This window comes from Monodelphis domestica, chromosome 3 (genome assembly GCF_027887165.1).
Source record: "Monodelphis domestica isolate mMonDom1 chromosome 3, mMonDom1.pri, whole genome shotgun sequence".
Lineage (NCBI taxonomy): Eukaryota > Metazoa > Chordata > Mammalia > Didelphimorphia > Didelphidae > Monodelphis > Monodelphis domestica.
In genome coordinates this window covers 495,782,510-495,807,506 of record NC_077229.1, presented here as the reverse complement: position 1 = coordinate 495,807,506, position 24,997 = coordinate 495,782,510, and the positions used below count along the sequence as shown (strand labels likewise).

The 24,997-nt window shown below is 41.0% G+C and overlaps 1 protein-coding gene across 1 annotated transcript; it reads left to right on the top strand.

Annotated features, from left to right (window-relative positions):
- Positions 1–327: 327 nt before the first annotated feature.
- CENPH (centromere protein H) lies at positions 328–23,558 on the top strand. The gene is made up of 9 exons (XM_007486417.3): positions 328–1,632; positions 3,942–3,997; positions 5,236–5,284; positions 6,559–6,630; positions 7,672–7,728; positions 9,813–9,876; positions 14,711–14,762; positions 17,913–18,076; positions 22,232–23,558. Exons 1-9 carry the CDS (start codon positions 422–424, stop codon positions 22,322–22,324), a joined length of 1,818 nt encoding a protein of 605 aa, XP_007486479.2. The 5' UTR covers positions 328–421; the 3' UTR covers positions 22,325–23,558.
- The last annotated feature ends 1,439 nt before the right edge of the window (positions 23,559–24,997 follow it).

The window sequence follows — 24,997 nt, the reverse complement described above, 5'->3', positions numbered from 1 at the left end:
CTGTCTCTCTCTGTCTCTCTCTGTCTCTCTCTGTCTCTCTCTGTCTCTCTCTGTCTCTGTCTCTGTCTCTGTCTCTGTCTCTCTCCCTCCCTCCCTCCACCTGTCCCACAATTTTCTCTCTTCTCTTCTCAGATCAGAGGAAAAAGGGAATAAAATCTGTTAGGTACTGCCTGTGTAACCTTGGATTGGGATAAGCTGGAAAAGAGAAAGACACAGAACACTGAACTGGAGAGTAAGGTGTAGTTAAGGAAGCTTCCTTGGTGTACGGAGAGGGCAGCACTGAGTAGTACTTCCGAAGCCCGCCCCTAGCCGGGAAACCCCGCCCCTATCCCCTGCCTCCTGACCCGTGACCCCGTAAATTTCAAACGCAGCAAAACGCGGGAATCTTAGTGACTCCCTCCCGGTAGTCCCGGGTCCCGGTATGGAAGCGCGGTATGCCAGAACCCGGCAGGCCACGCGCCGCTCCAACAGAGCCAGGGTCGGAAATGCACAAGAGGAAGTCGAAGAGGTATGGAGTTCTGTGCGGCGGCGTGCCAGGAGCACCCCAGGCAGGAATGTATCCAAAGAAGAGGAGGAGGCACGGAACGCGCTGTCTCGCTCCTGTCCCAGACCCAAGCGTGTCCTGCGCAGCTTGAGTGTGAACGCTCGTGGGGAGGAGAAGGAAGAGGTAGAGAAAGAGGAGGCGGCGGCGGTGGCGGGACTAGGTGCCACGCCCAGCCTAGTTCGGTACAGCCGGGGAGTGGAGGAAGAGAAAGCACGGAATATCAGGCTTCTGCGCAGCTCTAAGAAACTTATGGAGTACGAAGAAGTTGGGGCGCCGGGCACCCAGTTTCAGCGCCTCACGCGCAGCTCTACCAAGTCCACCGGGGAGGAGGAGAAAGAACCGTGGAGCACCCAGTTCCGACGCGCCCCTGGCAGTGTCCGCCGGAATGCGGGAGGAGACGAGGATAATGTGAGGAGCTCTGTGTCCCAGAGGGCCAAGTCCTACGCCCTCGGCCAGAAGGATCGGGAGGAGAAAGAGGTGGAGGTAAGGAGGTCTCTGCGCCCCAAGCGCAGCACTGGTGGGGATTTAAAGTGGCGAAAAGAAGAGGAGGAGATGCAGAGTACCAGGTCCCTGCGTTTCAGGCGCAACACGACCGGAGGCGCGAAAGCTGTGAGCGCGGAAGGCATCACCGGTAAGAACGTACAGGAGGCGCTAGCGCTGGCGCCCAGCACTGGGTCCCGGCCTGCCAAGAGCAGCACTAGCGGGGATGTGAAAGCGCGGGAGAAAGAGAAGCACGGATTGAGCACCCCGTTCCTGAAGCAGGTGTCTGCCAGAGTCCAGAAAGTGGTTGGAGGAGAGGATGAGGCTGTGCTACACTATGAGACCCTGGAGGCTATTTCCCGCGCACGTGCAGGAGACGAAGTATCTTCTGGCACGCCCCACTACTCTGAGGAGGAGTCGGTACTCCAGCCTCCGGAGCCCAACCGGGACCAGGACTGTGGAAACAATGCGCTGGCCGCTTTGGCACAATGCGCCGTGCCCAGTAGGAGCGGAGAGGTGACTCCTCCAACTGCTTCCCATTGGAGAGAGATTGGAAAAGAGAGAACACAGGAAGATGAAGACTTGGACTTGATCGGGCCGCTGCTCAGGTTCCTGCCCCTTCCCCCACCCAATTTAGCCCCACTCCCAGCTCCAGGATCGTAGACTTTAGTTGTTCGCAGGTTTCTATTACAGAATCCAAAACCCTCACTTTACAACCGAGAAAAGGTTGTGAGGCCCCAAGATTGATAGTGATGTATGTACAGCAGCCACTTTGGTAGGAGCCGAATAGGCTTTAGGGCCATAATAACCCCCAAGTGGGAGGAGTCATCTGTAATTCCAAACTTCACTTTTCCACCATTGTAAGGTTTTATCTGATCCTTGCCGGAAAAGTGTTTTTTTTTTTAAACTCTACCTTCCCTCCTGGAATCAATACTGTGTAATGGTTCCAAGGCAGAAGAATGTTAAGGGCTAGGCAATGGGGGTCAAGTGACTTGCCCAGGGTCACACAGCTGGGAAGTGTCTGAGGCCAGATTTGAATCTAGGCATGGCTCTCAATCCACTGAGCTACCCAGCTGCCCCCAGGAAAGGTGTTTCTTACTTTGACCTAGTGGCCAAAATTTAGGATTTAGTTAGGGCACACACTCTTTTGAAGATAAGGGATTCTTCACAGAACTTAATGTTCCACCCTTTTTGCCTGTTTTTGTTGGGGTTTTTGCTACCATTTTCCTTGGGTAAGTATGCTGGGGTATTTTGGCAAATAGATTTTCCTTTGGTTAGCTATGTTTGACTACTGGAGCAGTCACTCCTCCTTTTAAAGCAATAAAGGAACAAAAAGGTTAATATAAACAGTAATTCCCTGCTTTTAGAAGGATTGAAATCATGTAACAGTTTCATACTGCTAACTGAGAATTTTTGGTTGCTTTCCGTCTAAAATGTTACTTTTAGCTTTTAAAACCTCTAAAAGGGTCTTTTTATTTTGAAAGTTCCATCCCCAGGTCACAGAGTGACATTGGATTAATCATCAAACTTCTTCTGGCAGCTTTTGAAAAATCTGTAACAGTTGTCCCAAACTGTTTACCTCCAGGACCTGTTAAATGATAAGCAAAAGATTGATAACCTTGCCAAAGGGAGCACTATATTTGAAACTGGTACTATGCACATGTGAATGCGTCATAAAACTGTTTGCTGATTATTTACCATTATGTGCATGATTCCGGTTTTCTGCTGTTTTGAATTACTTAGAATCTTTGACTGTTCACTTTTAAATATCTGGAAAGGAGGGGATTTGACCTTATTTTGGTTGTTCATTCCTGTCTTTTAGTAACTGCCCCCAAGCATGCCTGCCTGCCTGCCTCCCTCCCTCCCTCCCTTCCTTCCTTCCTTCCTTCCTTCCTTCCTTCCTTCCTTCCTTCCTTCCTTCCTTCCTTCCTTCCTTCCTCCCTCCCTCCCTCCCTCCCTCCCTCCCTCCCTCCCTCCCTCCCTCCCTCCCTCCCTCCCTCCTTCCTTCCTTCCTTCCTTCCTTCCTTCCTTCCTTCCTTCCTTCCTTCCTTCCTTCCTTCCTTCCTTCCTTCCTTCCTTCCTTCCTTCCTTCCTTCCTTCCTTCCTTCCTTCCTTCCTTCCCTCCTTCCTTCCTTCCCTCCTTCCTTCCCTCCTTCCTTCCTTCCCTCCTTCCTTCCCTCCCTCCTTCCTTCCCTCCCTCCTTCCCTCCCTCCTTCCCTCCCTCTTTCCTTCCTTCCTTCCTTCCTTCCTTCCTTCCTTCCTTCCTTCCTTCCTTCCTTCCTTCCTTCCTTCCTTCCTTCCTTCCTTCCTTCCTTCCTTCCTTCCTTCCTTCCTTCCTTCCTCCCTCCCTCCCTCCTTTCCCTCCCTCCCTCCCTCCCTCCCTCCCTCCCTCCCTCCCTCCCTCCCTCCCTCCCTCCCTTCCTTCCTTCCTTCCTTCCTTCCTTCCTTCCTTCCTTCCTTCCTTCCTTCCTTCCTTCCTTCCTTCCTTCCTTCCTTCCTTCCTTCCTTCCTTCCTTCCTTCCTTCCTTCCTTCCTTCCCTCCTTCCTTCCTTCCCTCCTTCCCTCTTTCCCTCTTTCCCTCTTTCCCTCTTTCCCTCTTTCCCTCTTTCCCTCTTTCCCTCCTTCCTTCCTTCCCTCCCTTCCTCCCTCTCCTGTCTTTCTTTCCACTGCAGTGGAGACAATGGGCAACAGATAGCTTCACTAGCTTCTACAGGTTCTTGGCCTTCAGGAGCCAGTTTTCTGTTAGGTAAACCAAAAAGCCTAAGTTCCTTGACTATTTTCATTTACTGCATTTTTGTTCTTTTCCTGTCAGCCTGTGGGAAATTGGGAAAGTTTCAGCTGTCTGGTCAGAAACTGAGCAGACTAATTGAGTAAGTGGAAATTATCTTGTTTCTAACTTCTTTTCTTGTCTTAATAGAATAAAGGATCAGATTAAACAACAGTTATTGGAATATAAAGCAAAAATTGAAGCAAGTAAGTCTTCATTTAGCTTTTGCTGTTGTCAGCTTTGATTGTGGAAAGAATAATAGGAAACTGATCAATTGTTTAGGGAAAAGGAAACCTGCTTTACAGAAAACTGCTTGTTCAAATATTCAATCTCTACTTTGGGCATATCTTTTCTGTGCATAATTGTGCTACAAAATAAAGTTTAGACTTAGTCTCTGCCCTTCAAGAAGGGGTATGGCTAGGTAGCACAATGGGTAGAGCTCCAGGTCTGGGAGACCTGGGTTCAGATTAGACCTCAGACACTTCCTAGCTGTGTGACCCTAGACAAGTCATTTAACCCTGTTTTGTCTAGTTCTTGCCCTTTTCTTTTAAGAATCGTTACAAAGTAAAGGCAAATAAACCAATCAAACAAAAAAAAACTTTCCAGGAGTATGGTATAATAGGGTACTAGATTTGAGTGAGACCTTTGCTTGAATTTTAGTTCTGCCATTTATTTATTTATTTATTTATTTATTTATTTTTTAATGAACCCTTACTTTCTGTTTTGGAATCAGAACTAAGTATTGGTTCCAAGACAGAAGAGCAATACAGACTAGGCAATTGGGACAAGTTTAAGACTAGATTATGAAATATGTACAGTGCCTGTGGGAGTCTTCGATACCAGCTATTTAAAAGTGATTCTTTTATTGTTTCTTTTTTTTTAGCTTGTTTATCTCCTGCTGTTACTGATTCTGCAAATTTTCATATTTAAAACTTGAGCAACTTGTAATACTCCTCCATTATAAACCAATATGTTAGGTATAATCATAAGAATAATTATTTAGGGGGCCTGGTGAGTCACAATAATAGTATCCCAATTCTTTTCAAGAAAGCTAGATTCTCATTTTCTGTGGCTTTTGGGGTGTTTTTCTTTTCTGCCCCCCTTTTTTTAAACCATTACCTTCCATCTTAGAATCAATACCATATATTGGTTCCAAGGCAGAAGAGCAGTAGGAGCTAGGCAATGGGGGTTAAGTGACTTGCCCATATCAGATTTGAACCCAGGATTTCCCATCTCTAGGCCTGACTCTCAGTTCACTGAGCCACCCAGCTGCCCCTTCTTTTCTGCCTTTTTCACCTAGAACCTCTAGACCAGGCTGTACTGCAGCCTTAGCCTGGTGAGGACTGGGTATTTTTAAAAAGACCTTCTGGTTCATATGTATGTTTCTCAGAAGAAACTATATTTTTCTATCTTGTTAATTTGAATAATATTGCTTATTTTGTAGGTAAAGAGCGTCTTCCAGAAGAATCCACAGAAGAAGGCTTACTTCAAATGTATGGCTTCTCAGTTTTCTTTTGTGTAGTTTTTCTGGATTAGGTACATTTCCCCTTAGCTTCCTCACAGAGTTGTGCTGGAACTCAGATGAGAGAATACCAGTAAAGCTTCTAACACAGTGCTTGGTCCATAGGAGGCATTTCGTAAAGTTTGTTCCCTTCCATTCGCTTTATCTTGGGCTTTGGGCTCAGTGATGCTTAGTCTTTTTCCCCCCAGTTTTTTAAGAATTTATATTTTAATTAATTTATTAATTTAGAATACTTTTCCTTGCTTACATGACTCATCTTTTTTCCCTCCTTTTCTCCCTCCCCCTCCCAAAGCCAAGGAGAAAGATGCCTGAGTGGGTTCAGGTTTCCTGGGGGATGAGTACATATTCATGTTCCCAGTCTTTGGAATGCCCTTCCTTCCTTTCTAATTATTGAAATTCCTATCCAAAGACTAGCTTTGGTCTTTTCCTTGGAAATCTCTAATCCTCCTTACCCACTCGCTTTCCTGAATTCCTAGAGTACAAATAGAAGGATGCATAATTAATTGGCAGTAAAAAGAGTCTGGAACTTGGAGGCGGAAGACCTGGGTTCCAACCCCTACCCTGACCTGTGTGGCCATGGGCAAATCTCTTTGGGCTTCTTTCTTTCTCTGGAAAGTGGAGATACCTACTTCTCAGGGTGCTCGTGAAGCTCTAATGAGGGGGCAACATTCATAATATTTCTGCAACGTTTAAGGTGCTAATTTATACATGCCAGTTATAATTAAAATAATCATTGGTGAATAGTTGTCTTTAATGAAGTGCTCTCCTAGGTACTGTGGGAGAATAGAGGAATAAGAAGCAGTCACTTAATACTGAAGTTTATGGTTCAATTTGGTAGACAAGATGAATATGAGTGAAATAATGGGGAGCACTAGGTATAACTACAATTATGCTAAATGTTATGAGAAGTACAGCAGTCAAAATAATAATAGGGCCATCACTGAGGACTAAATTGGCCAGAAGAGACTTCTACAGGAGTCAGAACTTAAGTTCAGGTCTAAAGAGTGGCCAAGATGTAGAAATTTGACTGAAGTGATTATAAGTATTTGTTTAAAATCTAATTAAACTGGAAATGATTCATTCTCTTTTGCTTTTATTATGATATAAGAGTACATTTTTATCATTCACAGAATGAAATTTCTTTCTGCTAGTCATCATAGCATATTTGAAACTTAGCAAAAATACAAAACAGTTTCCTGAAGTTCTTACATACTTCCATTAACTTGAGTTTTTTTGGCTCAATAGGACTGAAGATCTAGAAAAAAAGTTGGAAGGGGTGAAGATCAATGTTGAAATGAAAACTCTAGCTTTAAAAAGGTAACTTGGGATTTTAAAGATATCTATAGAAGATGTTATTGTCTGAATGTATTCATTTGACGTCACATCTGGACGGCACAGTGGATAGAATGTGGAACTTGGAGTGAAGAAGATGGGAGTTTAAACCTGGCTTCGGACTAATTCTGTGTCTCCCTCGGGGCAAGGCTTTGAACCTTCCTAAGCCTCATTTTTCCTGTCTATAAAACGAGGATGATAATAGTACTTGGCTCCCAGGGTTGTTATGAGGATCACGTGAGATAATATTTATAAAGTGCTCTGTAAACTTTAAAGCACTGTATAAATCCTGTCTTCTATTCTAATAAGTACAAATCATTCTCAAATAATGAAAAAGAATCGGAAACTCTTATCAAGGCAACATTGTCTAGAAGTGTGCAGACCAAATCCCATTACCAACGAAAAAGTTGTGTTATTGGAATGTTGTTATTGATCCTGCTCTAAAGTCTCACCCATCTCCTTGTGCTAAATTACTTGTAGATTCAGTGCAATACCAGTCAGAACCCAATGGAGTAATTTGTGAAACTGGAGGAAATGATCAATCGTGACAGTTTCCCAGTACCATATTGTGATGTGGAGGTGATATTGCCAACAGCATAAGCTGGGGCAGATTCTTTCAGGCCAAGGACAGGACTATTTATGAACTGTGCCTTTCCTCTCTGGAGTGAGCCTAGGTGTATTTGGAGAGGCTCCTCAGGGTGGGGGCATGAAGTACTCCTGAAGATCTTCTACTAAAAAGCAAAATTATCAAAACACCAAAGCAGAATTAGAAGGAAAGTAAGCAATGATTGACATGCGGTTTCTAATGGCATCTGTAGTTTGTCTTTTATTTATCACATAGCCTCGGTTTTGGTAGCATGAAAGTTTGTATAGGATCGAAGCATTTGCCACATCATTTAAAGAAACAACAGAAAGATGGATCTTCTATTCGAGGGAGAATTCACAATCCATAATGCTGTTTTCTCTAGTTGATTTGTTGAAAATGTTTTTCTTTATTGTGTCATAAAACATTTTTCATCCTTCCAGGGTCCAGATGGCAAATGCCCTTCAGAAAAAACTGGAATCAAAGGACAGTGAATCTCAGTAAGATTTTCCTTTTTCCTTGACTAGATGAGGATAAAAATAAACTTGTATAAAATCTGTTCAAGTACAGTACTTTGGTTTCACGTTAAAATGAAATGTCTTTCTTTTATGGTGAGTGGGTAGCAGATCTAAAAAGGAATGGCATTCAAAGATGTGCTCTAAGCTTTGAAGGAAAAATACTAGCTTATGGGTTTTGTTTCAAAGTATATGATTAGTAAATGAGAAAGTTTCTGGGGGTAGTGATGTTACTTCTTTGCCTACACCCAAGATTGGCACAAACTTGATTGACAGATTGACATAGGCATTCCACAGAAAGAGCCATTACACACATGGCATTAGCAGACCATATGACAGGATCCTTTATCTAAATGGTAGGACTCCCTGGTTGCCCCCTTGAGTGTCAGGAGGAAGATGAGGAAAGACATTTGGCAGTTCAGTTCCTCTGAGCCTTAATTTCCTTATTTGTAAAATGGGAGAATTAGACTGGAGTGGTGAAGTGAGTTTGAAGCTAAATTTGAAGGTACTTCTGAAGGATTTGAGTTTAAAGAGCAGACAACTAGACAAGAAGAACCAGAAAAGATTTTCCATGGGCTACATTCATTTGCTAAGGGATAAATTTAATCCCAAACAATCAATAACTTTGTATGAATAAACGTTAAAAAAATATCGTAGAGATTAACAAACCACCTGGTTTCTTGTGGCCTTATTCCCCAACCATCTTAAATTCAGTTTGGCGAAAGGCAAATTCATTAGGTTCTCTGATCCTTACAGTGGAAAAAAAGTACCCTGGGTGAACCTTAAAAATTCCCAGACCCTACTTCATAAGGTTGGGTTAAGACCATTCCCCATTTGGGCAGTGAAGCTACTTAGATCAGGAATGTGAGAACGCTACTTCACCATACTTAAGCATGCCCTAGGGGAAGATAAAGTTGTAAACTCCTTGCCAAACAATGAAAGTACTTAAAACCCATATTTATAGTAGGACAAAAGTTCTTAAGCTATGCTTATTTTAGGACTAATTCAAAAGGGTGCTAAGTACCTATAAAGGTCAGGCAACTTGTGAACTTACAAGGAGCAAAGAGGTGGGAACTTACTCAGAGATTCTAGTCTACTCAGGTGTGAATTACTCAAGGGATTAGTCTACTCAGGTGTGAACTAAGAATGGTCTGTCCTTTGAAAAACGTCTACTGTGATTGGTAGATATAAGGACTTGGGGAGGTGACATAGGAGAAAATTCCCTTTAAATAGGAGCTCAGATACATTCAGATTCAGGATTGAGCTGGTGGAGGCAGCTGAGATGAAGCTGGCCTGGTGTCACTAGAATCCTTGCTTGGACAGATCTTGTGGTGAGTGATTAAGGACTGACTGATCTTTCTCTTAAGGCTCAGGCCTGGGTTGGCCAGGGCTGCCCTGGGCCGGCCTATCTTTTTCTCATTATTTCCTTTTTCTCTCTTTCTTTAATTCCTCACTGTATTAATTAAAAATCTCTATAAAACCCAGTTGACTTGGGTATATTTTAATAATTGGGAATATTTCCCTGGTGACCACCTTATATATTTGATTTTAAACAAGACACTGTCTTAAAACCATATTTTCTGCGGTCACAACTTACTCATCCATTCTTATCTACTACAATTTATATCTTCCACTATTTTAACTCTTACAGTTTATGCCCTCAACTATTTTAATCATTACACCTGTCAGTGGAAATAAGCCAGAAATGATGGCTGATTTTATTTCAAATCCAGATAGACATTTAAGATTTAGATTGTCAGGAATTTCCCCTTAAATATGACATTTTAGAAGACATATATTGTATGACTTTCATTATTGGTTCAGTGACCAGCATTTTTTTTCTGGTGAAATGCATCTAATAGTTAAGATAAAAGTCAAATGTCATTTAGTAGAAATTTGCTTTTTTGAAATTAAACTTTTGTAGAGCGTAATTCTCCTTAAGTGAAGGATTTCTGTCATAGTAAATAGCATATTTGATGAACATTAATATATCCCCTTCTCCCAACTGGTTCTTTTGTGAATGAGAAGTTAATTTGTTGTAATTGACATTTTTCTTGTTTCTTGTTCAGATTCCTCCTGGCAATTTTGAAGAAAATTTTAACTCTCAATAGTTCAATACTGAAAGCCCAGCAGGTAAATATCTTCCATATTATATAACTTCTCTCCCCATGATTTCAAAAGTCACTTTTTTAGTAGTGATTGAGCTTTATGTCTAGTCCTGACCAAAGACTAACTAAACTCATCATTATTTCTCTTAAGCCTCCCCCTCCTTCCCAATTTTTTTAAACCCTTACCTTCTATCTTAGATTTGATACTAAGAGTGGTAAGGGCTAGGCAAGTGGGGTTAAGTGAGTAATGCAGGGTGACACTAATTCAGTGTCTGAGTCTGCAATTGAACCCAAGACCTCCCATATCCAGACTTTCTATCCACTAAGGCACTCAGCTACCCCTTCTTTCATTCTTAAAAATTATTGTCCTCTAAAAAGCTTTGGTTTATGTGGATTATGTATTTATTATATATTGTTATGTATGTTATTATAAACCAAATGGTTTGTGTAGGTTGTATATTAGAAATTAGATCATGTTACTATTATCATTAAAAAAAGGTTTTGATTTTGTAGATTCCCTAAAAAGGTCTCAGGATGCCTAGAATTCCCCAGACCGTATCTCCTATGTTTTAGCAAATTCTCTGCGCTGTTGAATCTAGTCTTATTGGATTTCTCCAATCTTTCCTTGTCTCTGAACCTTTGTATAACTTGCCTCTCCACATATGGAATGCTAGGGTCTCTTCTCCACCCTTTAAAATCCTATTTATCCTTCAGGCCCATTTTAAGTACCCCCTCAATTAGTCATTTATTTAGCATTTACTACACTTCTTCCTTAGTAACTCAAGCCAGTTAGCCCTGAAGTTTCTCCTTTTTCTGATTACATCATTACTCATAGCACTAATTGCATCTCCTTTGCTGGTACTCAGTTGTATGAAATCTAACACTTTTATTGTCTTAATGGAAACTGATTTCTTCACACACAAAAATCTTCTCTCTTGGCCTTGGGGTTTACAACTTTATTGCAAACAATGTTCCATACTTCAGTTATCTTGTACAGTAATAGGCACATAGACCTTCAATGCATTTTTAAAAAAAAAACAACCTTTACCTTCTGCCTAAGAATAAATACTGTGTATTAGTTCCAGGGCAGAAGAGCAGTAAGGCCTAGGCCAATGATGGCAAAACTATGGCACAGGTGCCAAAGATGGCACACAGCACTCTCTGTGGGCACTTGGCCAACCTCCCTCTCTACCCAGTTCTTTACTAGAAAGGCAGAGGGTCTTGGGCAGAGCTGCTCCCCTCTCCCTCTCTACCATGCCTGATGACATTTTTTCCCCATCTCTCACCCCTCTGTTCAGCAGCCAGTGGGAGTGCACAGGGGGCAAGGTGGTGGCTCACAGGTGGCACAGCTGGAGGGGAGCAGAGCACTCAGGCCACTCCCCTCCCCCTCTTTACATTTACTGAGGACATTCCTCACTTTAGCAGCCCAATGGGAGTGCTTCCTCCCTCCCCTGTGGAGGGGTAAGGGGGAGAAGAGGTGGTGTACACCTGGCACTCAGGGGGGAGGGGCATAGCATTTGGCCTGGGAGGCCAGGTTGGTTTGGGGCCAGCACTCTATTTCTTAAAGGTTTGCCATCACTGGGCAAGGCAGTGGGGGTTAAGTGACTTTCTAGGAGGTATCTGAGGCCAGATTTGAACCCAGGACCTCCTATATCTAGGCCTGAGTTTTAATCACTGAGCCACCTCTCTAACCCTTCAATGCATTTTTAGTTGAAAAAAGTAATTGTGAAGATTAATTTTAAGTGGGATATTTGCTGAAAGGAATGAATTCGTGTGAAGCATACCACTTTACCATATTTTATGTAGTCAAACATACTTGCAGTATCCTGGTAGGGTAGGAACTTACTGCAGAACTGCAGTTCCAAACACAAATTTCCTGATGATCATTTGGGTGAAGATCCATTCATAATCCACATACATTTCTAGTATGTGGAATTCCTTGGACTACTTAGATTATTTTATTATATTAAAAGTTTGTTAAAATGAATGTTTCCATGGATGGAGATATACGAACTGATGCTAGTGAAGTAAACAGAACTAGAAAAACATTATACATGATGATAATGGTATGCTATTAAGAACAGAAGCACTTGATTGGTTGGTTAATTGGTGTGTGGGTGGAAGTAACCAAGCTCAGGCTCAGAGAAGAGATCGGTCATATTTGCAGAGACAGCAGGTGCTTTTGGGTTTGTCAAAGGGACACATTTCGGAATGGAAGGTGATGTAAAAACAAAATAAAAATAAGTGTTGTTAGGAATCGCATTCCCATTATGCAAGACTTCAGATGGAACCAGTGGCTGGGCTTTTCTGTAGTCTGCTTTGCTAATTAATTAGCAAGGTAAGAGGAAATACTTTGAGACTCAATTGAAGCAAGGAGCAAGTATCAACCATAGCTCCGTTCCTTCTTAGAGTTGGTCTTTTTGTGTTAGTATTTATTTCGTTGGGTGATTTGGGTTTTTTTTTTTTTAAACCCTTATCTTCTGTCTTAGAATCAGTACTGTGTATCCGTTCCATGGCGGAAGAGTGGTAAGGGCTAGACAGTGGGGGTGACTTGCCCCGGTTCACACACCTAGGAAGAATCTGGGGGCGATTAGCTTTTTAGCTGTTCTAGTCTTTGAGATGAGTAAAGGCTTGTTTTGGACTAAGTAGAACCTCCTCTGAAATCTTCATCTGTAAAAACGTATATTTTAATTGTATTTGCTGGAATTGTAGTCAGTCAGATCTAGAATTTCAGATTTCCTTTCTGTGTGCCTTAAAATAGTTGGGGGAAAAGGCAGCTAGGTGGCACAATGGATTGAAAGCCAGACCCAGAGTTGGGAGGTCCTCAATTCAAATTTGCCCTCAGCTAGTTGTGTGACCCTGGGCAAGTCATTTAACCCTCATTGCTTAACCCTTGTCACTCTTATGCCTTAGAACCAATACCCAGTATTCTAAGACAGAAGGTAAGGGTTTAAAAAAATATTTGAGGAAAGAGCAGCTTAGGTGGCCCAGTGGATAGAGTGCCAGGCCTGGAGACAGAAGGTCCCAAGTCCAAATTCAAGCTCACATACTTCCTAGCTGTGTGACCCTGAGCAGGTCATTTTATCCCAATTTCCTGTGCCTTACCTCTCTTCTGCCTTAGAACTGATACTTATCAGAATAGATATGTATCTATTCTGAGGCAGAAGGGTTTTTAAAAAAAAATAGGTGGGGATCTGAAATGAATTTGTTTTGCTTATTTAATGATGTGTATCAGTGGTGGCACTAAGTGATGTCCTAAAATTAAGCATCCTTTTAACATTTACTCTTTTAAACTTCAAATTAAAATCTAGTTTGTTTTTTAAAATGCTAAATAATGTTGGTTTTCCTTTATTAAGAGATTTGTTAGTCAATTTAATTTCTAGTTTGATCTTTAGTCAGAATTAGTTCTGTTGGAGTGGCAACGAATGTATAAGCAGTGGGGATTAAATATACAACTGGATTTCTGGAGATTTTTTAATGACCATTGGGATAGGACTTATTTTTTAAAGCCCTTTGAATCAATTCTAGGTATCAGTTCAAAGTCCAGAGAGGGTTAAGGGACAGGCAATTGGGGTTAAGTGATGTACCCAGGGTCACACAGCTAGAAAGTAGCAAATCACACAGATTTAAATCCAGGACCTCCCATCTTAAGGTTTGGCTCTCTATCCACAGAGCTACTAGCTTGTCCCAGGACATAGGATGAAGGTATTAAACATGTATCCAGCACGTCTTCCTGACGGCTCTTCCCAGCCTGTACTCCATTGCAATCTCTTTACTCAGTGAGCTATTTAAAATACTTAACATAAAAAAAAATACTTAACATGTTCCCTTGTAAGTTGATAAAGTGAAGGGAAAGTGGTAGGCAGATAGCAAAATGAATGACAAAAGCGACTAAAAGTTTACTCTGTAGAGCACTGTGCTACATGCTGAGGATACAAATGGAAAACTTAGTATTCTTTCAAGGAGCTCCCATTTCTTTTTTTTTAAAACCCTTATCTTCCGTCTTGAAGTCAATACTGTGTATTGGCTCCAAGGCAGAAGGTAAGGGCTAGGCAATGGGGGTCAAGTGACTTGCCCAGGGTCACACAGCTAGGAAGTGGCTGAGGCCGGATTTGAACCCAGGACCTCCCATCTCTAGGCCTGGTTCTCAATCCACTGAGCTACCCAGCTGCCCCCAAGGAGCTCCCATTTCTAATGGGAAAGACAAGATATAGAAAGTTTAAGCTGTAAGTCAGATGGAAAGATCCAGCCAAGCAGATAGTGTTGCATCTTCCTTCGTTCTGCTGAGGGATAATCAGTTACTGATACTGAATCATTTGAGAGCGCCAAGGACTTGAGTGGTGACAACTCAATTTTCTGTATCTGAGATGGCTGTGACTGCAGAAGCTGCAGAAAGTTGTGGGGCCTCATCTTTGCTGGGGTCACTACTCAGGATGGTGGCTGTGTCTCCCTTCCTCAGTCTATCCCCGCCTGGAAACTAGTCTGGTGGTTGGGGAGGCCTTGGTCCATTCCCAAGACTCTTTGAGCTCTGGGTCCTGAGCTGTTGCACTCAGATAAGTAAGATGAAATAGTTGCCCCCTAATGGTAACTTGAAATTCTCTGGATTTTAGAAATGAGTACCCTGCTCTTTCTTAATTTGAGTGTTTCCCCTATTGATTATTTCCATTTTACCCTGTATATCTCTTGTTTGCTCATGGTTGTCTGCATGTTGTCTCTTCTGTTTGACTATTAGTCCCTCAAGAGCAGAGACTTTTTTCTTTCATGGTGCCTGACATACAGGAGGTACTTGTTCAATGCCTATGGATTACATCGTTTGCTGGCACGATGCTTATTTTTCTTTTTTTCCATTTGAATAACAGGAAACTCATGACCTGGAGGAGAAACTGCTTGAAGTTAAGAAGAAGAGATTACGTATGTAAAATTCCTATAATTTACTTCTTGCTTTCTGTGTGTAGAAATGAATGAGTTTTTTAAAATTGGTGTAGTTATTCCCTCCAGTGATACCAGAGAAGCAATTCATCCTGGCCTGTCCTTAAGGGAATTCATGTCTCTTTCCAAGTTCACCTTAGGAAACTACTCATCTCCTTCCCTCTCTCTCCCTTCTTCTTCTCCTCCTCTCTCTCCCCCCTTCCTTCTTCTCCCTCACTCCTCTTTCCCTCCCCTTCTTCTCTTCCTCTCTCTTCCCACTTCCCTTCCTCCTTCCTCTCCCTCAGATTTTATTTGTTGGACCGAATAATTAAATTGGTGGTCTCCAGGGATTTAATTTCTAAATCCCACAGTGAATTATTAAAGTAGAATGGAATTTATGGTTATTTACAAATAGAGGGAAGATATTAAGGAATGAGAGAGAGAAAAAACTCCAGCTTCCTCTGAGCCAGGTAGAAATTCTAAGGCCCTAATCAGGGAAAGGCATCTCAAGATGATGGGCTTTTCTCAGAGGTTCACACCTCCAGAAAGGCAGGGAACTAAGTCAGCCTTTCACTCACTAAGGTGACCATCTGAAGGGAAAGCAGTCTGAGGTCTCCTGTACAAGTTCCTCCAGGGGTCCAGTTTCCCAGCCAAGACCAAGTATCTGTCTTTCAGTCTCTCCTCCTCCTCCTCCAAGTGACTCTTCTTTACTCCAAGCTTGAGAGACTGAGCTTCCAGTCTAACTCTGAGTCAGAGTTCTTCGATCTATCTCTGTGGTCTTTCACACATGGTGTGATCTCCCACTCAGTGCGTGAAATGGGTGTTCACACCTTTGTCGTTAGATCACACTTGTAGTAGTTATTTCATACCTTTAGTAGTGAGTTCACACCTTTAGTAGTTAGTTCACACTTTTTTGTAGTTAAAATGGGTAGCTCTACTTCAAATACTGAGTTAACACTTTTAGGGATTTAAATCTAAACATAGACGGGGATTACAATTCTATCTTCATTATAAAGGAAGAGAGCTAAATACCTTCATTGTTATTGTCAGGGGAGAGCTAAATCCAATCTTCACATCTCACTCCCTCCCTCTCTCTCCCCCTCTCCTCCTTCTTCCTCTCCCTCACTTCGCCTCTCTCCCTCCCCTCCTTCTTCCTTTCCCTCCCCTTCTCTCTCTCTCCCTTCCCTCCTTCTCCCTCACTCCTCTCTCTCTCCCCTTCTCTCTCCCTCTCCTGCCTCTCTTTCTCCCTCTCCCTCCCTTCCTCCTCCTTCTTCCCCCTCCTTTTCCCTCCCTCTCCTTCCACTCACTCTCTCCCCTTCCCTCTTTTCTCTCCCTCTCCTTCCACTCACTTTCTCCCCTTTCCTCTTTTCCCTCCCTCTCCTTCCACTCTCTCCCCTTCCCTCTTTTCTCTCCCTCTCCCCTCTGACTCTACTCCCACTTTTCCTCTCCCCCTTCCTCACCCCCCCCTCCTTTCTCTCTCCTTCACAAATTGTTTTCCTTTATTTCAGTGCTACCAAGTATACATATTCCTCCATACTATTAAAAACAATGTTAACAGAGAGCCAGGATAGAGATAAACAAAGCCAGTCTTGGAGTCAGCAGGACCGGGGTTCAAATATGGCTTTAGATGCTTCTTAGCTATGTAGCCCCAGACAAGTCACTTAAACCCAGTTAGCTTGACCCTTCCCAATCTTCTGCCTTCTAACCTATAAATGTATCCATTCCAAGACAAAAAAATAAAGATTTTTAAATAAATAAAAACAAAATTGTTGTCTATAGTCATATCTTTATAAATCATATTAAATTATTATTGGAAATGGCCAAATACACAATCACTCACCTGTTCTGCATTATATTTATGTCTTTGTGTATCCAGTATTATGCTGCCAGACATCCTAAACTGATAATAAACGAAGATACAAGTTCTTTTATTTATTTCAATAAATAAAAATTTGTTTTCCTACCACTCTCCTTCCCCCTTGAAAAATAAAAACAAAATTCTTATAACCAGATATGCACACGCAAAATGATTTTTTGAATCTTGTCATATCCAAAAAATAGACGACCCTGTGTCTTGAACCCATTACCTCTGACAGGAGATGGGGGGTCATCGTTGGTCCTTGGGAAACCAGTGGATGGAGACTCTAAATGTCAGCATTAACATGTTACGAGATTTAAAGTCTGCAAGCTTTTGGCGCTGGGTTTACTGCCAGCTGGGAGGAGCCAAAGTATTGCTTTCTTTTTTTTTCTGGATCAAATGAGATAACATGATAGGTGCTCATTCCCTTCCCCTCCTGTTGAAATCTGTGTGCCAGACCTGCCAGAGAGATAGCTAGATGCACAAAGCTCTGTTTTAGGACAATAACTGATCAGTAGCAGTTCTCATATTTTTTTATCCACCTTCTGAAAGACTGGAGGTGATGTTAAAAGTGAGAGACTGAGGCCAGATAGGTGGCCCAGTGAATTGAGAGCCAGCCCTAGAGAGGGGAGGTCCTAGGTTCAAATCTGGCCTCAGATACTTCCCAGCTGTGTGACCCTGGGCAAGTCACTTAATCCTCAATACCATGGGACAGGGAAGAGTGTGAGATTAAGTGGATTTTGAGCACCCAATAAATTTGCCGACTGATGTGGGGGTTGTACTGGTAGATGCTTCTATGGGAGAAAAATGTAAAAGCAATATGAACCTGGATAGAAATCATTTTTAGATGGCAAATTACTAGGTAATTAAAATGAGTCTTTTGCCGTCGTGAAAAAATTTATGAATGAAAACATCTTGAGAATGACTGCCATTTTGCTGACAAAAATTTCCTTTCTCTCTTTTTTTTTAAACCCTTACCTTCCGTCTTGGAGTCAATACTGTGTATTGGTTCCAAGGCAGAAGAGCGGTAAGGGCTAGGCAATGGGGGTCAAGTGACTTGCCCAGGGTCACACAGCTAGGAAGTGTCTGAGGCCAGATTTGAACCTAGGACCTCCCATCTCTAAGCCTGGCTCTCAATCCACTGAGCTACCCAGCTGCCCCCTGAAAATTTCCTTTCTCTTGCCTAAAATGTACCTAAGATTTCACTACTGTAAATGTACCTTGATGTATGTATAGATTATGCTTTGCTATATTTCATAGTTGTGATATTTCATCTGCTCTTTTAAATTTAACAGGGCTTAAACAAGCTGGAGAGGAAAAGCTACTAGAAATACAGGCTGAGGATAAAAAGAAAAAAGAAAAATTAGAACTCTTGGAAGATAGTGCCCTGTTAAGTAAACTGAAGAAAAACCTGCAAAGGGAAATAGAATCAACTACCGTTATTCAAAATGTTTTTCAGGTAAGATATATATGTATATGTATATAGTATATATGTATATATATATTTAATGGAATCCCAGAATTTCGGCATTAGAAACCTTAGCAGTCATCAGGTCCAAATTACAGCTAAAAAATGCTTTTTCCCCATTACAGAATACCTGACAAGTAGCCATCTGTTTTTGTTTTTTTTCTTGAAGCTCTCACGTGATAGGAAACCTACCATGGTAACCCATTCCACTTTTTAAAAAAATTTAATGTGAATTTTGTTAATTTTTAAAAAATCTTATTTTCTTTCTTTCAACTCCTCCAATTGGGGTGTGTGAAAGGTGGGGGTGGGGATGACCCTCATAACAAATTCCTACCTTGGCTTTGTCCAAAATTATTTGACTTCTGAATAACACTAAAATTTCCAGACATCAAGGCTAAATTTGCCTCTGAAATTTCTACCCATCATTCTGTGTTCTACCCTTTGGGACCAAATAAAACAAATCTAGTTTCTCTTTTATAAAATATTTATTCAAATATTGGAAGACAGTTTTATCTCTCTCCTATTCCTTCTTATCTGGGGGCTAAATACACCCCCTCTTCTATCCTTAAGTCACCACATGGCATGCACTCTAGGCTTTTTTATCATTCAGGTTGCCATGACTCAATGTTTGTCCCAGAACCAAACATAATATTCCATATGTTGTCTGACCAGGGCAGACAAGGCTTATTCCTTGAATCGATCCTTTCCAGTGAAGCTCAAGGTTCCATTATCCTTTTTTGTTCCCATTCCCAAGTCTGAAGCCACCAAATCCCTCATTTTTTTTTAGACTCTATAACCTTAATTTTTAATTTTTTTAATTAAAAAAAATTTCTAAGCCCTCACCTTCCATCTTGTAATCAATACTGTGTATTGATTCCAAGGCAGAAGAGTGGTAAGGCCTAGACAAAGGGTTAAGTGACTTGCCCAGGGTCACACAGCTGGGAAAGCATCTGAGGTCAGATTTGAACTCAGGACCTCCTGTCTCTAGGCCTGGCTCTCTCTCCACTAGCTGCCCCCCTCAATTTTTATTTTTAATTCAAGTATAGGACTTTATACTTGCCTCTTTAAATTCTTATTATATTCAGCCAAATTGGCTAATCTGCCAAGATCTTTTTTGAGTCCCATTAAAATTATTAGTGTGTTAGCTATCACTCATCGACCGGCTCAGTAATCTGTTAAGAAAACAAATAATGAGGTTGGTCTGGGGAAGCTCTGCTTGTTTTCCGCTCATTGTTTAATCTTCTCTCTTTTTTTTTTAAGTGTGCCTCCCCCTCCCCCCCCATAGTCACTTCCCACTTACCCTCCCTTCTAACAGACTTCTTTGCAACCCACACTGGCCAGGAACATCTGGGGTACAGGGTGTTGCCGGTGCCTGCCAGGACTAGCCCTCTGGAAGGCTGCAGCTTGATTCTCTGATGCTTTCCCTGGCCGCCTTCTTTGGCTTTTCCAGTTAGTTGAAAGACACGTGAAATATCTGATTAGATGTAGACAAGTGCATAGATTATCTTAACCGCATTGTCTGCTTGTGGTATTGCTTTCTAATTATTGCCTTAGACTTATGCAGCATCGAGGCTTGGCTCCAACGAGACAACTTCTGCGGTTCCTCCTTTCAGTTTTTCAGTTTTGTATGTCTGTTTTCTTTTGTTTTTTAACCCTTCCCTGCCATCTGAGAATCAGTATTGGTTCCAAGGCAGAAGAATGGTAAAGGCTGAGCTATGAGGGTTAAATGACTTGCTCAGGGTCATACAATCAGGAAGTATCAGAGACTAGATTTGAACTCAGGACCTCTCCTCTCTAGGCCTGGCTCTTAATTTGCCAAGCCACCTATTTACCCCACTCCTTTCAGTTTTAAAGTGGGATATTTTTCATGAAGATCTTAAAAGCAGTATAAAAATCTTTTTTTTTTTGGTTATTTATTTTTTTTGCAACAGAGGAAGGAAAAGTTAATATGTTTTTCTTTTAAAAAGTAAAAAACATTAAACTGCTAAAAAAAATTATAGTTAGACAAAACAGACCCAGCTCATCAGCCATGTGAGAGAGCACATCTTTCTGGTCCTGCACCAGTTTCCCCTTCCCTATTTGCTTAGAAGAGAGGGCATTCTTGGCCATCATCTCTCCAAAGGTACAGGCAGCAGGTACTGCTTTGATCAAGCTTTTGGTACCTTTCACTGTTGTTTTCCTTTATGTGTTTGGAGAGGCAGAGCAAAATGTCAGATTTGGAGTCAGGACCTAGATACATATCCTGGCTTTGCCATTTTACTAGATTTGGGACCATAGCCAACGCATTAACTTCTCTGGACCTCAGTTTCCTTATTGATAACCTGAGAGGGTTGGATTTAGGTGACTCCTAAGTCTCTTCCAACTATAAGTCTACAATTGTGATCTTTGTGTAAATTGTCTTTATTGATATCACATTGAGGCAAGTCTTCCCAAGTTCTTCTAAATTCTGCATCTTATTTTTTTAGGGGAAGGGAATAAGCATTTATTTTTAATTTTTTTTTCCCTTTTAAACATTATTTTACTTGGTCATTTTCAAACATTATTCATTGGAAAAAAAAAGATCATTTTCTTTTCCTCCTCCCTCCCAACACCCCTCCCATAGCTGACGCACGATTCCACTGGGCATCACATGTGTCCTTGATTCGAACTCATTTCCCTGTTGTTGGTATTTGCATTAGAGTGTTCATTTAGAGTCTCTCCTCAGTCATATCCCTTCCACCCCTGTAGTCAAGCAGTTGCTTTTCATCAGTGTTTCTACTCTCACAGTTTATCCTCTGCTTGTGGATAGTATTTTTTAGATCCCTGCAGATTGTTCATGATCACTGCATTGCCACTAATGGAGAAGTCCATCACCTTCGATTGTACCACAGTGTATTAGTCTCTGTGTACAATGTTTTCCTGGTTCTGCTCCTCTCGCTCTGCATCACTTCCTGGAGGTTGTTCCAGTCTCCATGGAACTTCTCCACTTTATTATTCCTTTGAGCACAATAGTATTCCATCACCAACATATACCACAGTTTGTTCAGCCATTCCCCAATTGAGGGGCATCCCCTCGTTTTACAATTTTTTGCCACCACAAAGAACGCAGCTATGAATATTCTTGTACAAGTCTTTTTCCTTATTATCTCTTTGGGTTATAAGCCCAGCAGTGCTATGGCTGGATCAAAGGGCAGACAGTCTTTTATCGCCCTTTGTGCATAGTTCCAAATTGCCCTCCAGAATGGCTGGATCAGTTCACAACTCCACCAGCAATGAATTAATGTCCCTACTTTGCCACATCCCCTCCAGCATTCATTACTTTCCTTTGCTGTCATGTTAGCCAATCTGCTAGGTGTGAGGTGATACCTCAGAGTTGTTTTGATTTGCATCTCTCTGATTATAAGAGATTTAGAACACTTTTTCATGTGCTTATTAATAGTTTTGATTTCTTTATCTGAAAACTGCCTATTCTGCATCTTTTTTATAGCGCCATAATATTCTGTTACATTCGTATTCTCTCGTTTGTTCAGCCATTCCCCTTGATTAGCACTTAGTTTGCTTCCAATTCTTTAATTATCACAAAAATTTCTCCTTTACATGTTGTAGTCTATGGGACATTTCTGTCTTTGACCTGTTGTGTGTGTTTATAATTTAATGGTTTTTCAAATAAAATTCTAAATTGGTTTCCAAACTGATCAGACCAAGTCCTAGTTCCTGCAGTTGTGCATTACGTTGCTTGGCTTCCGTCAGCTCCACCATGCACCATTTTTATCTTTTGTAACATGACTGTTACAGTTGTGAGGTGGAATCTCAGAGATGTTTTAATTTACATTTCTCTTCAGTGATTTGGGAACATTAGTTATTTTTTGCTGTTCCTCAGTAGTGTTTTTTGAAAAATTTCTAATCCCACTCTACCTTTTTATTTTCCATAAATTTTTAAATCAGAAAACACCCTATTAGGAACAGATTTGTAAACATTTAGATTTCCCACAAATAGAAGGTTCATGACTTCATCTTCTGTCTGTTAATTTCAGACCCCATAATCAAGATAAGCACTGAGAGAATCTGCAGTATAACTGGGATGATAATAGAAAGTATTCTTATATTAAAATCTCAGCTTTCATTTTCCAAGAATATTCAACATACCTATTTTTGTTTTCATCATAGCACATCATTATAGCAACGAAGATCGACTGGGCATCGGATCCAGACTTAAAGGTCCTTGTTTTACAGCTTGAGAACAATTTAAGTTTGGTTTGAACAATTCTTGTTTACACGCAATTAAATAAGCAAATTTCAAAAGAAATTCCATATTTTTGGATCTGTTTGAATAATTCAGACTGTTTAATACATTTATTTCAGTAACACTAACTTCAGAGTCATTCTGTATCAATTGTTAAAACTACATTATGTCATAGAATTTGGAATATTTGAGTTAGAAAGGCTCCTAGGGGTCACTTCCAACTTTCCACCTAATATGGGAATCTTTTCTTAAAATCTACCACAGATGGTAATCTAATGATTATTTAAACTCTTTCTAGCAACTAAGCACTCACTACCTCATTAGATAACCTATCCCATATCTAAATAACCCAGATTGTTACTTCTGAATATATTTTTTATTATTAGTATTCTAAAAAACAGTGGTTATATCCCACTTTAAAAGCACTGTATTTATTCAAATACTGATCTTTTTATGGTATTTCAAATTTCAATCGTTATAAATTATTACCTTTTAATTTATATTTTTATATCATATTTTTGAATTCTATGTAAAAACATTTTTAACATTCATTTTATTTTATTTTTACATTTTCATTTTTATTTAGTCAATTTAGAACCTTATTCCTTGGTTACAAGAATCATATTATTTCCCTCCCTCCTCTCCTCCTTCCACCGCTTCCCGTAGCCGACATGCAATTCCTCTGGGTTTTACATGTGTCCTTGATCAGAACCTGTTTCCATGTAGTTGATGTTTGCACTAGGATGATCTTAACATTCATTTTAAAAAATCATGAGTTCCACATTTTCTCCTTCCCTCTCTTGCCTGAGATGGTAAGCATTTTGAAAAGGTTATTATAGATGTGTGATCCTATAAAACATTTCCATAGTAACCATGATGTGGAAGAGAATACTGACTGAAAAAAAAGACCACGAAGAAAATCAAGTGAAAAATAGTATATTTTAATCTGCATTCGGACTCCATCAGTTCTTTTTCTGGAGGTGCAATAACCTTTTTCATCATGAGTGATTTCTGTATTGCTAAAAACAGCCAAGTCCTTCACAGTTGATACATTAATATTTTTAGAACAATGTATTTTTTTGGTAATTAAATTAGCTAAATTAGTGCAGTTGGCTCTCCCAGGGGTCAGTGTCCAGAGCATCCAGAATTCAATCCTCAGACTCTGTGCGGGTATTAGTTTGCAGCTCTGTGTGAAGGCCTACTATTACACTGCACCCCTTTTCCTTGATTAAAGAATGATTTTTTTTCTGACTAATACTTGTGTGTTTTTTCCAAGTCAACAGCCCACATGTTGAACTACCTGCAACTTATCCTATAGAAAACACTGCTTAGAGCCACTAAGGTAATCTATATCCATTATTTCCATCTTGTAAATCATTACCAACCTTTGTTCCTGCAAAAGGCTTACCTAATCCCTTAGACTACATCATTTTCCCTAAAGTGTGTACCCCAGCTTATTAAATTGTCACTACCCAGCAAGAGGATGTCTGCATGTCTGATCTGTCAGTCTGGCTGTTCAACCCTCCAGTAATCCTACAACTTATTTTTCTCATCCTGGTTCGATGACCCATGAATAATTTGTCATTATCATATGACAAATATATGGTTCCATTCTCACTGAAAGAATTAAATTTAAGAGACTGGTCCTTAAAATTTTATGAAGTTATTAGAATCACTTGAATAGGTAAAAGATGAGAAATAGGTAGAAAGATAAAAGTAGCCTAATCTAGCTCCCACATGGGTGCTTCTCAGCCTGACCTCTAGCAGCAGTTTTCCTGGCCAGTCCCCAGAGACAGAGCAAACACTTCCTTGTTTGTCCCTTTTATCCTCTTTCTCACTTCTGAGTCAAATTCAGTCATATCCAGATCAAGCTCGGAGTACCCTGTGTAGGTCACCTAGACTCACGCCACCTGCATTGACCCAGAAAGGAGAGGGGGGTAGAACTTCCTTCACGCAATCCTCCCTTTAATTCTTTGGAAGACCATCATGTTAAAATCTTCTCACTTGGGGGTTTCTGTGAGATTGACATGCCAGGTCTCTCCAGTGAATCATTCCACATATGTAGCCTATACATTTAAAGATTCTCTTACTAGAGGCGTATTAAATATTGCACCGTGCATAATGTGACTGCCAGCAGCCACAAATTTATATATTTGTGGGTGAACACTCAGAAGGGAGGCTGAAGACTGAGGGAGAATGGGTGATAAGGGAAAGGGAGAGGGGAAACAATAAAGGAAGAGAGACTCAGAGTTTAAGGATTAAACAACCTGAGCTCCAGCATGCTTGCTCCTCTGATGGTGATTAGAACAACACAATAAAGACTTGGAGACATGAGAATAGTAGCAAAAAAGTAATTCTTACAGCGAGCAAGCTCTAGGTGGAATTGAGCTCTGATGGTGACCTACCGTGGTCAAGACCTTGGTGGAGAAGAGATTTGATGGAGCAGACTTTCCTTGTGTTCAGACATACTCATTTTTATTGGGGTTACAAAAAGGAAGAGGGGAAGGGACAAAGGTGGTCTGACAAGTGTACTAGTGGGGGATTAGGAACTGAAGTTTGACAAGTAGCTGAGAGGGAGGGAACAGATAAAGAGGAACACCGCTTCCCTCTCACGCAGAGCTGTCTAGAGAAATGGAGTTGGATCTGACCAGAGCTAAAGGGCAAGAGAAAATCCCCTACAATCTCTGTTC